This window comes from Coregonus lavaretus (genome assembly GCF_964263955.1).
Source record: "Coregonus lavaretus genome assembly, chromosome: 25".
Taxonomy (NCBI): domain Eukaryota; kingdom Metazoa; phylum Chordata; class Actinopteri; order Salmoniformes; family Salmonidae; genus Coregonus; species Coregonus lavaretus.
In genome coordinates this window covers 32932798-32946731 of record NC_140012.1, presented here as the reverse complement: position 1 = coordinate 32946731, position 13934 = coordinate 32932798, and the positions used below count along the sequence as shown (strand labels likewise).

Here is a 13934-nt window from a genome sequence, read left to right as displayed (position 1 = left end):
TACATTGTTGGTTGATTCTATGGCAAACATACAATACAAACACATCTCATTACAGAAAATACTGGAACTGGAGAGCTCTCTGGAAAAGTACTCCCAACCTGGGTCAGTTCCACCATCAGATGATCTCTCCACTCAGATGGAGGAGCTGAGGAGAAAACACGTGGAGGAGGTGACTGCACTAAAGGAGAAGCACCGTGAGGAGCTGGAGAAGCACAAGGTAGAGCTGCACCAGGAGGCCTTAGCCCAACACAATGCTGCCATGGAGGAGTTCAGTGCGAAACACAGAACTGAAGTGGAGACCATCTTGAAGGAGAAAGAGGTCCAGTTGCATTCCCATGTAGAGGATATGAACCAGAAGACGATGGAGAAGCTGGATTTAAAACAAACTGAGTTGGAAGCCCTTTCCTCTGAGCTCCAGGAGGTGTTGAGGAGCAAGCAGGTTCTCGAGGAGAGACTGGATGCAGTTGAAAATGCTGGTGGGTCAGCCAGGCGGGAGCTGGAGCAGAGACTGCAGGAGGTGCTGATCAAGCACAGTGTGGATATTGAGGAGATCAAGTTGCAGCACGAGCAGACCCTTGGAGGAATGGAAAAGACGCTAAAAGAAGAACTCAACAAGTTGACGATGGTGCTGAAGGAGAAAGAGAAGGAGCTTGAGGCTCACCTTGTCTGTGAGAAAAGGCTGAAAGAAGAATCAGAGACGGTTCTTCAAGACCGGAATGCCAAGGTTAAAGAATTGGAGGAGCTTAGGAAGAGTTTAAAGCAGGCCCAGTCAGAAAAGAAGGGCCTTGAGAAATCTAACGCCCAACTCAGTAAGATCAGAGATGAACTCTCACAGTGCAAGAGTCAGTTGATAGACTTAGAGCAAAAACTGGTGACAACTCGAAGTGACTGCCAACAGAAAGAGGAATATCTTCAACAAAAGGTACAGGAGCTTGAAGAGCTAGAGAAGCAGTTGCAACAGGCTAAGAAGGAGCTCTCTGAACAGGATACTTCTTACACTGATGAACTGAACACTAAGCAAGAGGAAGAAAAACGACTAAAGAAACAGCTAGAGGACCAGAAGGCTGCTCATGAGAAGGTGGAAAACATTAAGACAGACATAGAGGCCAAGTTGAAATCACAGGAAACTAAGATGGAGAAATTTAAAACAAAGAACAAAGAGATGCAGGAGAAATTCAAGAAGAAGCTTCAGGAACAAGAGGAATCTTCAAAAAATGAGCTGGCAAAGAAGGAGTCAGAGCTACAGCAGAAGGAACAGCAAGTTAAAGAGAAAATCCTGGAGTCTCAGACAAGTTCAGAAGGCCTGAGCAGTTCTATGTCCCAGCTTGAGGCCAACCACAAGGAAGAAGTAGTGAAGATGCGTGAAGTCCATAAGCAAGAGAAGGAAAAGCTTGAGCATCATTGGCAGGAACAGCTGGGACAACAGGAAGAGGAAATGCAGGAGAAACACACACAAATACTACAGGAGAAGGTACAGGAATTGGAGGAGTTCATCCAGCAGCTTGGAACCACCAAAGAAGAAAAGGAGCAAGTTGTACAGGAAGTGAAGAACTTGAAGGAAGAGTTGGTGATGAGACAGACCACTGTGCAGAAACTGCAAGCCGAGCTTAAGGAAGCGGCAGTCAAGATGGAGAGTTTATCTCAATCTGAGGCGATGTTCAAAGAGCAATTAGAGGCGGTTGAGAGGAATCTAAACACGGCTCTGAATGAGAGGAACTCCTTCCAGGATCAGGTAAGCAAGACTGAGGAGAAGGCAAGAGAGAAGATCAAGGCTCTGTCTGAGAGGTTCGTAGACACCGAGAAGCAGCTTCAAGCTCTTGAGGCTTCTAAGGGTAAAGAAGGGGAGGCCGTTCAGAGAAGACTTGAACAACATTCTCTTCAACTGGAAGTCAAGGAAAAAGAACTGCAGAAGCAGTTCACTGGGATCAGCAACGAACTGATGCGTTACTGCCGGGAAATTGAGGCCAGCATCGAAGGTGGTACGAAGGAACTCTCTGAACGAGTCGAGAGCAGAGTGAGAGAGCTGAAAGACAGGGTTCTGGGTAATCAGAAGAAGTTAGCACATCTTAAAAATGTTATCCTTACCAAAGTTGACAGGATACACACTTTGGAGGGGCAACTCCAGCAGAGGACAGAGGAGAGTAAGAACCTATTCAGTTCACTAGAGCAAATGACTGTTCAGCTAAATGTACACAAAGATGATATCAAAGCCTTAACTGCTGAGAGGGAGTCTCTACAGAGGGATGCTGAGAATCACTCTCAAGCTCTCTCAGAAAAAGTAATTTGCATCGAACAGCTCAGTGAGGAAAACCGAACCATCTCAGAGAATGTCAAAACAAACGTTGTGCATATCAGCAACTTGGAGAGTATCATAAACAACTTGAAGACCCAGTTAGCAGGTAGCCTTACGGGGAAGGATGAAGCCATATCACTGCTTGATCAGCAGCACAAGGAGGAGAGACAGAGGCTTGTTTGCCAAATGGAGGAGATCATTGACAGACTAGAGAAAGAGAAGAAATCTGCAGTGGAGCAAGGCGACGCCCTCAGGAACAACCTCACTGAGTTCAAGAGGAAAGCAGAGTCCAAGTTCTCTCAGAACCACAATACTGTCAAGTCTCTGCAGACCAGACTTGAGGATATGGAGAAACAGATCTCTGAGAAGAACGAGGCCTTACAAAGGCTGACTGCCAGCATCGACAATCAGTCCGTCAGCAAGTCGGAGATGGACCAAGCCTTGAGTGAAAAGGAGCAGAAAGTCAGTGCCCTTGCTTTGGAAGTGGAGAGCTGCAACAGCCGGCTCAGTGAGCTGGAGGAGCAGTTGGTCCTCAGGACGAAGGAGAGTGAGCAGCTAACTGCTGACCTGAAGCAGCAGCACAGTATCAGGGAGAGCGAGAAACGTGAGCTCACAGATCGTCTACAACAGACCCAGGAGCGGTTCAGAACCCAGAATGGAAATCTAGTCCAGGCTACAGAGCAGAAACTGCAGTCCCTGGAGAGCGAGAACCAAACTTTGAAACAAGAGCTGGAGCAGCAGAGGGAAGCCTTTGAGAAGGCAAAGGCTGAGATTCTCAAGAGCGAAGAGGAGAGTCTGAAGGCGGCTGAAGAGAGGTTTTCAAAAGACAATGCTGGGAAAGTGACAGAGCTGAAGAAGAAAGCTGAGCAGAAAATCAGCCAGATTCGGAAACAGTTGACCTCACAAATTGAGGAGAAGGAAAAGACCATCAAAGACCTTCGGACACAGTTGGAAGAGGCCAAGATAGATGAAGCGACAAAGAAGCAGCAGGTGGAAACCCTGGAGGAGAAAGGAAAGTCCCTTGAGGTAGCCATGGCCAAGATGAAGGAAGAACAGGAGAAACGCATTGAGGAAGTACTTAGTGATGAAAGACTGAAAAAAGAGAGCTCTTTACAGAGTTTGAAGGACATTTACAAAGAAAAGCTATCATCAGTTCAGAAAGACATTTTAAACCAGGAGGAAGCCCTAGCCAAGCTGAAGGAAGAACAAGAAAAACATATTGAGCAGGTACAGAACGACGAGAGACTTGAGAAAGAGAGGTTGTTGGAGAGTTTGAAGAACATGTACGAGGAAAAGCTATTGTCACTTCAGAGAGATGTTTCGAACCAGCAGGAGACGAAAGCAGATGAGACCCTCTCAAGGCTTGAGGAGATTAAGATGAAGCTTAAGGAAGTGGAGGAGGAAAAAGTAAACTTTCTGGCTGAAATAAGCTGCCTTAAGGAAGATCTGATTGAGAAGACTGCACTGATCGAACAGCAAAAGACCGAATTGGCTAGCTTAGAAAAACAGGGTACGAATGCAGTGGAGGTCGTGGAGCATTGCACTGCAGAGCAAACCAAGAGTCTCACAGCAGACAAAGAGACGGAGAACCACTCTCTGATGCAGGAAGTTGGGGATGCTGAATCTCTGTCGTCCCTGCAGAATAAGCTGGCAGAGGCGGCGCAGGAGAAGCAGAAGCTACAGAAAGACCTGCGTTCCCTGAGGAGGGAGCATGAGCAGGACCTGGAGTATGTGAAGAAAGAGTTGGCCCAAGAGAACAAGAAGAAGCTCAAGTAAGTTTGACCTAATGGTTCTGCCTTAGTGCAGTCAATCAGTCAAACAAACACAATTATAAAAAAATAACTTTTTACATCAGCAGTCACAAGTGTTTTACAGTAAAAATGCATTAAAGTAGTCAGTTGAGGTCAGACAATAATAAATGCATTCGTTCCCCTTTCCATTATTCCTTTTTGGTACTTCCTTTCTTTCTCTATCCATACTGTATTTTAAATTATTCTCTCCCCATTGAACAGGCTTGAGGTCGAGGATCTGGAGATGAAGCAGAACTCATCCCTGAAGCAGCTGATGAGGGAGTTCAACACACAGATGGCTTTGAAAGAACAGGAGATGACTGCTGCACTGAAGGAGACCATTGGTGAGAGGGAATCAGAGTTTTCTGACAAGCCGTTGCATGATGAGACACTGGCAGGTATTACCATTGAAACTTCAGAAAAAGAAAGTCCCAGCTTTCTTTTTCTACAGTTCACTTTCTGTTAGTTAGCACCTCACGAAGTTTTTCGGAAGTGCGTCTTACTACTTATGCTACTATTAACATTTAGACTGTCAATGCCAAAACACCTAAATGAATATGCACATATGAAATCATTATATGTTATAAATAACGGTTTGTGTGACTAAAATGGTCTAAGTTGTTAGTTTATGCTTTCAAACTTCACCAATACAAATTCTTCATTGTTTGATCATTTGTCATGTAATTGAGAAAAATCCACAAATGAATGTGTAATTGGTCCTTGTAGTATTCATTTGAAGTGTTTCCAATAGAGAAAATGAAATGAGTTTTAAAGATGAGTGACTTTTTAGACAGAGAATAATAGGGGTGAAACAGAGTTGGGAGATGATTGAATTAGGAAACTGTCTCTGTCTGAAAGAATCACCATATGTTTTCACTGTAGGACAGTCATTAACACTGCATTCCAAAACGGAAGTGAGTAACTGGTTTGTAATATGTGAACTTCAAGGTCTACTACGTGCTTCGTTTCTGGGACCGTATTCAAAAACTGTCTCAGAGTATTGAATCTGATCTAGGATCAGGTCTAACCATTTACTCATTCGGTATGATCTAAAAGGCCAAACTGATCTCATATCAGCATTCTTCCTCTACCTCCTTCTCTTCCTCCTCCTCTTTTCTCCTCCAATCAGGGAAGGCCCAGAGCGTGGAGGTGGAGCTTATGGACAGCCATCGGGAGGAGACCAATCAGCTGCAGAAGGTGATCACCCAGAAAGATGATGACTTAAACAGAACAGTCCAACGATATGAGCAGGTCCTGCAGGTACAGTACTGTATGAATGAATAGCACATTAATGTGTCTCTCGCACTTGCAATAACCTATACAGCTAAACTCTATCACTACGTGAATACATAGCAGTTCTTATGTAACTACAATGCTATTACTACAGCTATTACTGTGTAGCAACATGGGTATAAGGCCATTTTAAAGTAAAGGGTTAGATTAATTATTGACATTCATCATTACAGACAGACTGACTGGTTTGCTTTTAGAAAGTAGATTACAAGTAGGATTTACTGGTCCGACATTGGGTCTGTGTTCCTCAGAGGAATTTGTCCACTTGTGTTTTGTTTCCATGCCATGATTCTCATAGTATTGTTATACTGGTATCGTCATGACAACACTATTCCAGACTATAGTACGGAAACTCCTATCAGTTCTTGACATTTTTCAGCTTTGACCTTTATAAGAAAAGGACATGTACTCCACCAGTCATCAGGAAACTATTACTGACATGGAACCACCTCCCTTCAGTCAGTCCCACAGAGAACTCAGCTAAATGACAGAGACCTTCTGACTGTAGTGTCTGCTGAACGATTTACATTAAAGACTACTAGACTAAATGATGATGTGTGTGTCTACCATCTGACAGTCTGTTAAACGATTTACATTTGGAACTAGACTAAATGACTATAGAGGGATAGTCTGCTCTGCTCAGCTAAGTAAACTACAATAAAAGCTGTCTTCTGTCATTCATCACTGTCTCCAGACATAATGAAAGTGGGGAGGCCTGAAGTAGTGTAGCACTTGTTATTTGACTGAATGACAATACTGTGTGGTTGTGATATCAGATATACAGAGATGAAAGGCTTTTAGCGAAATGCTTGTGTACCCCCCAAAAAATGCAGACAAAAAATATATATAAATACAATAAAATAAATAGGGGAAAGTTATTTGAAAGTACTGTACTTTTTGAGTACAGACTTGCTGTATTTTGTAAGAGAGAAAATGACTTGGCCGTGGTTGTCCTGTTCTTCCCATCAGAGTCGAGAGGTGGAGATGGGTGACAGAGTGTGGCAGGTACAGAAAGAGCTGGAGGACCTGCAGGCAAGGACCCACAGCGGCAGTGGAGAGGTACAGTATCTCAGTTCATACTGTACATGTTTATTGGGAGCAGCACAGGGTGAAGCTAGGAGTAGGGGTTTAAACGTAAAACCTTTTTAACCAAATTGGGATCCTTAATGTTAAGAAAAAATCCCTAACCAAAAAACTATTATAATTTATTTCTCACAAAATTAAAATCATAGTGCAGTTATCACAAAACTACCACTAACAAGTCCCGATCATCATCATCATCATCAAGGGGAAAATAAAAATGAAACAAATACTTAACGCAACAATGCTGTAACGTTAGGAGTAGAATTTGTATTTTATTTTTAGCTACTTTATAATGAGGGAGAGTGAGAGGCTCGAAGCAGAGCAGCATCTCAAATGTGAGTGACGAGTGGAACAGGGAGGAGGAGAGAGATGGCAACCAAGTCGACTCGTGCTCGTAGACTAACTTATTGCTAGTTATTTATCATCTCATCTGATTACATAGTACTGGCCTTGACTGCATCAAACCGAGAGTAGTTAAGCTAGCTAGCTAGCTAACGTTTTCTAGGCTAGTTGATACTACATAACTTGAACTGTGCGCTTTCTCCCCTTCCGAATCCAACAGTAAATAACAACTCCTTTCAGATGATTAAGTAGCAGCCTATCTGTTGGCTGTTGGTGTTGTAGCCTGTCCTTCTCATTTTAATTCCAACCTCCATTGATTAGTCTAGATATCTCCTAATAGCTTGCCACACAGAGGCTCTAGCTCTGGTAAAAGCTACACGTACCACTCTCGTGAAAAGCAAGAGCACCAGCAGCATAAATTATATCATTTTCTCTCAGCAGGAAGCGCGATATAGACCATCTGCATTGTGAATTCACGTGGAATCGTATGAATTTTGACAGAAAACCGATAATAAAATGGCAGTTTAAACGTTAAGAACATTTTTCCATTTGTCACATCCCTAGCTAGGAGCACAACTAGCGGCACAGGGTTAGCCGCAGAGCAGTTTGGGGGTTAACTGCCACCGCCCACTGGTTGCTTGGCTCACTCCTCCCAGATTTCCCCTGTCAGCCCTGAGATTCAAAACGGCAACCTTCCAGTTACTGGCCCGCCTCTCTTAACTTTTAGGCTACTGCCGCCCCCATCGCTACAGGTTTACCGGTTTATTCATACTGTATTTAATTTACCCCCCGCACACAGGATGTCGAAAGAGGTTGCCATATCTGTGGGATTTTCAACCGACAGACACTGTGTGTCTCAAATTGCACCCTATTCCCTATTTAGTGCACTACTTTTGACTAGAGCCTTTAATGCCCTGGTCAAAAGTAGTGCACTATAAAGGGAATAGGGTGACTTTTGGGAAACACATACAGCCCTGGAGGCTTCGCTTGGCTGGATGACATATAGAATGGGATTCTGTTGAAGCAATACATTAATGCAGCTTCCTGCTCGTCCCACTCACAAAAGACACACACACACACCAACTGCAATTTTTGTTGATCCTGCCTCTGTGGTCCTACATTTGAAACACCTATGTGTCTGATGGAGGAAAGATTACCGGTTCAGTGTGGAAAGCCAAGCCGAACCAAACCCAGACTTGGGCCTTGTGTCGATATAGGCCTACCCTCAGGACCTTTTATAAGTTATCTTATTCAAAAGTTCAAACAGAGTTTACGTGCTTAACAGTTAGTGTCAGCTATCTTCTGCTTTGTTGTGGAGTAAAAATGTGTTTGTGTGTATGTGTCTCTGTGTTTGTGTGTGTTAACAACAGTACCTCCACTTTAATGACCTGAGTTACATTCAAGGCAATTGTCAAAGCGTGTTGCTTACATATTTAGCTGTATTCAGGCGATGGGTTCAAGTGAGGTGACTGGTCTCCAGAGCTAGCCGGATGCTCTGAGGATTTCTTGAATCAGACTGGGTAGTGTTCTCTTTTGGAAAACAGGTTTAAAGAGGCAGTACACCCCCTCTTCCATCCTCCATCCAGACCTGGGCTCAAATACTATTCCAAATCTTTCCAATACTTTAAGTTTTTTTTTTTTTTTTCAGCCTGCCTGGGGTGCCAGATGGGCGGAGGTTTTGTGACTATTCTATTGGTTCCATTTCGCCAGGCAAGCTCAGTCAAGCCCAGATAAAGTATGTGAACGTTATTAAATATTATTCAAACCCAGGTCTGGTACACACGATCCATCCTCCATCCCTGTTCCCAGTTAACCTCAGAGATATTTGTGTCACAAATGGCACTCTATTCCCTATAAGTAGTGAGCTATATGTGATTGGGCGGCGCGCAATTGGCCCAGCGTCGTCCAGGGTAGGGGACGGAATGGCCGGCAGGGATGTAGCTCAGTTGATAGAGCATGGTGTTTGCAACGCCAGGGTTGTGGGTTCGATTCCCACAGGGGGTATGAAAAAATATATATATAATGTAAGTCGCTCTGGATAAGAGAGTCTGCTAAATGACGTAAAATGTGTAACAGGGTGCCATTTGGGATGCAGTCATTCTCTGGACTGCAGATGTATGCTTTAGAAAGGAGAGGGCTCTCAGGAAAGAACTGCCTGCTGGGCAAGAGGGGAGGGAGGGGTGTAGAGAGAGAGAGAGAGATGTAGCGAGAAAGAGAGAAGTTTAGCGAGAGAGAGCGGTGTAGCGAGAAAGAGAGAAGTGTAGATAGAGAGAGGTGTAGCAAGACAGGTGTAGAGAGGTGTAGAGAGAGAGCGAGAAGTGTAGAGAGAGAGGTAGAGAGAGGCCTAGAGCAAGAGAGCGAGAGGTGTAGAGAGAGAGAGGGGTGTAGAGAGAGAGAGAGGGGTGTAGAGAGAGAGAGGGGTGTAGAGAGAGAGAGAGAGGGGTGTAGAGAGAGAGAGAGAGGTGTAGAGAGAGAGAGAGAGGTGTAGAGAGAGAGAGAGGGGTGTAGAGAGAGAGAGAGGGGTGTAGAGAGAGAGAGGGGTGTAGAGAGCGAGAGAGAGAGGGGTGTAGAGAGCGAGAGAGAGAGGGGTGTAGAGAGCGAGAGAGAGAGGGGTGTAGAGAGAGAGAGAGAGAGGGGTGTAGAGAGAGAGAGAGAGAGAGGGGTGTAGAGAGAGAGAGAGAGAGAGAGGGGTGTAGAGAGAGAGAGAGAGAGAGGGGTGTAGAGAGAGAGAGAGAGAGGGGTGTAGAGAGAGAGAGGGCGGTGTAGAGGGAGAGCGGTGTAGAGGGAGAGCGGTGTAGAGGGAGAGCGGTGTAGAGGGAGAGCGGTGTAGAGAGAGAGGGGTGTAGAGAGAGAGAGAGAGAGGGGTGTAGAGAGAGAGAGAGAGAGAGAGGGGTGTAGAGAGAGAGAGGGCGGTGTAGAGGGAGAGCGGTGTAGAGGGAGGGCGGTGTAGAGGGAGAGCGGTGTAGAGGGAGAGCGGTGTAGAGGGAGAGCGGTGTAGAGGGAGAGCGGTGTAGAGAGAGAGAGGGGTGTAGAGAGAGAGAGGGGTGTAGAGAGAGAGAGGGGTGTAGAGAGAGAGAGAGGGGTGTAGAGAGAGAGAGAGGGGTGTAGAGAGAGAGAGAGGGGTGTAGAGAGAGAGAGAGGGCGGTGTAGAGGGAGAGCGGTGTAGAGGGAGAGCGGTGTAGAGGGAGAGCGGTGTAGAGGGAGAGCGGTGTAGAGGGAGAGCGGTGTAGAGGGAGAGCGGTGTAGAGGGAGAGCGGTGTAGAGGGAGAGCGGTGTAGAGAGAGAGGGGTGTAGAGAGAGAGAGAGAGAGAGGGGTGTAGAGAGAGAGAGAGAGAGGGGTGTAGAGAGAGAGAGAGGGCGGTGTAGAGGGAGAGCGGTGTAGAGGGAGAGCGGTGTAGAGGGAGAGCGGTGTAGAGAGAGAGGGGTGTAGAGAGAGAGAGAGAGAGAGAGGGGTGTAGAGAGAGAGAGGGGTGTAGAGAGAGAGAGAGGGGTGTAGAGAGAGAGAGAGAGAGGGGTGTAGAGAGAGAGAGAGAGAGGGGTGTAGAGAGAGCGAGAGAGAGGGGTGTAGAGAGAGAGAGAGAGAGGGGTGTAGAGCGAGAGAGGGCGGTGTAGAGGGAGAGAGAGGGGTGTAGAGGGAGAGCGGTGTAGAGAGAGCTAGAGAGAGAGGTGTGTAGAGAGGTGTAGAGGGAGAGAGCGAGAGAGAGAGGTGTAGAGAGGGAGGTAGAAAGGGAGAGAGAGAGAGAGACAGGCGGGAGAGGGAGAATGAATACGCAGCAGGGAAGTGTTATCCTCCATGTGTTGTGGTGTAAAGAGACCCCCACAGACTAACACCCACACACAGTCACGCACACACGCCAGAACGCATACACCACATCGCGCACACACACACACTACACAAATACACACACACAATGAAGTGCAGCTCTTTTCTCATTCACCTCGCTGCTGCATATTTCCAAGCTGATGTAATATCTTTGTGGGGTTATACTCAGAAAGAACTACCCCTATTCAGGGCCTCACAGGCCACTCTCTACTCATGTAGATGTCAGGTCAGTCGCTCTGTCTCCATGCTTTACAGACACTGTGAAATAGAGCACTCACATGATGCTCCTATTAAAGTCACATTAATTGTATTTATCCATCTTTCAGGTTAATCCCATTGAGATTGGAATTGCTGTTCAAGAGAGCTCTGAAACCATTTTCAAACCATTTTCCCATTTAGGAGGAACGTGCAAAACTAGACCTACAGTTTCTTTAACGCCTGTATTGATTTGTTGCTCATGTCTGTTATTGATGATTGTGTTGTATTGATTCAGATGGGTGTAGAGGAGCTGCAGGCCCAGCTAGCTGAGAAGACCACCCTGCTGAGTGAGGCCAGGCTGAAGGAGCAGCAGTTTGCCGACAGGGTGAGTGTGCCAAGCCGGACCGTACTCTTCCAGCTTGGATGTTTTTTTTGTTTTTTTCCTTTAGAATTTTCTTCATTTAGCAGACGCTCTTATACAGAGCGATTTACAGGAGCAATTAGGGTTAAGTGCCTTGCTCAAGTGCACATCGGCAGATTTTCCACCTAGTCAGCTCGGTGATTCGAACCAGCGACCTTTCCGTTACTGGCCCAACACTCCTAACCGCTAGGCTACCTTTCCATTGTAGTTCCAGCAACTATGGTGGAGGTGTTATCAGGCCAGCACAGTACAGCTTGGCTCAGCTATGCTCGGTAGTGGGAAAAGGGCATCAGTTGGCCTTGGTCTTTCAGTCTCTGTCAGGACAGTACAGTACAGGACATCCCTCATTTCACACCACTGTATTCCTCTCTTCCTTTCCAGGACTCTTTCACCCTCTGACCATCCTATCTGACTGTTAGTCTATCTTTCTGGATTAAGTTAATTACATAGAACATCTGTTTATTCTTGCTGTAACCTTATAAACAATTACCCTGCCCCTTCACACTGTTTCTCTCATACACCTCTCCATACACACACACACGTACACACACACACACACACACATACACACAAACACTATTTCTCTCACACATTTTGTCGACAGAGCATTCTCCAAATAAACTAAACCCTGGATGACCATAGAAGGCAAGTAGATTGTTATTCATCTCCCACAGACTGTTCAGTACAAGTCATTTTAAACGAACAGAACCACTTGAATAAAATGGTAACACTTTACTAAGCCTGTAGGTATAACACTTCATAAGTTGTTATAAGCATGTATAAGTTTAATTAAAGTTGCAGACTTTAATTAAAGTGTTCCCAAAAAAGAATCCCTTTTTGTTGATTTTGTGCTTTTTTTAATCATGTATTTTTCTAATATACTTTTCCCCTTCTAGATCCACTCACTGGAGGACAAGATGAGATGTGTCCACAAGAACTCAGTGGTGACTCATATGGGGAGCACGTTCAAAGGTAATGTAAACGTAAACATCTATGCTACTTTAAATATAAGCATCTATATAACAGAGGCATTCTTTCCTCTGGTCTATAAAAAATATTCCAATGCCCCAGGGCATTGATTGGGGACATTGCCCTGTGTAGGGTGCCGTCTTTCGGATCGGATGTTAAACGGGTGTCCTGACTCTGTGTTCACTAAAGATCCCATGGCACCTATCGTAAGAGTAATCTGTCCCTCGTACAATCATGGCCACCTAATCATCCCCAGCTTCCAATTGGCTCATTCATCCCCCTCCTCTCCCCTGTAACTATTCCCCAGGTCGTTGCTGTAAATAAGAAAGTTCTCAGTCAACTTACCTGGTAAAATAAGGGTAAAAAAAAAATTATACACTACATGACCAAAGGTATGTGGACACCTGCTCGTCGAACATCTCATTCCAAAATCATGGGCATTAATATGGAGTTGGTCCCCCCTTTGCTGCTATAACAGCCTCCACTCTTCTGGGAAGGCTTTCCACTAGATATTGGAACATTGCTGTTGGGCGATTAGGCCCGCAATCGACGTTCCAATTCATCCCAAAGGTGTTCGATGGGGTTGAGATCAGGGCTCTGTGCAGGCCAATTAAGTTCTTCCACACCGATCTCGACAAACCATTTGTACAAAGCGAGGTATGGACCTCGCTTTGTACACAGAGGCATTATCATGCTGAAACAGGAAACGGCCTTCCCCAAACTGTTGCGACAAAGTTGGAAGCACAGAATCGTCTAGGATGTCATTGTATGCTGTAGCGTTAAGCTTTCCATTCACTGGAAATAAGGGGCCTGAACCATGAAAAACAGCCCCAGACCATTATTACTCCTCCGCCAAACTTTACAGTTGGCATTTTCGTTATGTATCTTATTTATCACACCCGTACAGCATACAGATACAGAGCCTTTGAGCAGAAAATCTGTCAGACAGAGCGAGAGCTGCTACTGCAGCATCTCAAACGGCAACGGAAGACGGGCTTCATCACTTTGCAATGAGCTGGAGGCAGTAGGCTATGCATTTTGAAGACATACTTCATTGTTTGAAACCTGAATGTTTTAAAATGTATTATGAGTCATGTCTTACCTTGCTTCAAAGTAACCTTTTAGATCGCCTCTTTTTCTAAATTTGTGATGGATATTTTAATCTCTGTCACATGAAACCGCTCACATGTGCAGTGCCCTTTTGACTACAGTGTTTTCTGATAATTGCTTTATTTACGTTTACATTTTAGTCATTTAGCAGACGCTCTTATCCAAAGCGACTTACAGTTAGTTAATTTTTTTTATTTTTTATACTGGCCCCCCGTGGGAATCGAACCCACAACCCTGGCGTTGCAAACGCCATGCTCTATCAACTGAGCTACATCCCTGCCGGCCATTCCCTCCCCTACCCTGGACGACGCTGGGCCAATTGTGCGCCGCCCATGAGTCTCCCGGTCGCGGCCGGCTGCGACAGAGCCTGGATTCGAACCAGGATCTCTAGTGGCACAGTTAGCACTGCGATGCAGTGCCTTAGACCACTGCGCCACTCAGGAGCTTTATGTACCGAACGTTCACGTGTAGCGTACTGCCTTGTGTGCATTGCTGTGCTTATAATGTGAAGAAATAATAGTTTATCAACATTTTAAGCGAAATGTTCTGATCTGTTGCATCAGACTCTCTCATTGCTTTTTAAAGTTTATTTTTATGTAGTCTAGGCCTGTT

The 13934-nt window shown here is 45.3% G+C and overlaps 1 protein-coding gene across 3 annotated transcripts in view; it reads left to right on the top strand.

Moving 5' to 3' along the window:
* Positions 1–13934, top strand: part of LOC311100844 (golgin subfamily A member 4-like) — a 63771-nt gene that overhangs the window by 37252 nt on the left and 12585 nt on the right. For all 3 annotated transcript variants that reach the window (XM_084141821.1, XM_084141822.1, XM_084141820.1), the window contains 6 exons: positions 56–4065; positions 4306–4481; positions 5213–5343; positions 6346–6435; positions 11118–11207; positions 12140–12215. In XM_084141821.1, coding sequence (XP_083997947.1) covers positions 56–4065; positions 4306–4481; positions 5213–5343; positions 6346–6435; positions 11118–11207; positions 12140–12215 — 4573 coding nt within the window. The remainder of the gene's footprint in view (positions 1–55; positions 4066–4305; positions 4482–5212; positions 5344–6345; positions 6436–11117; positions 11208–12139; positions 12216–13934) is intronic.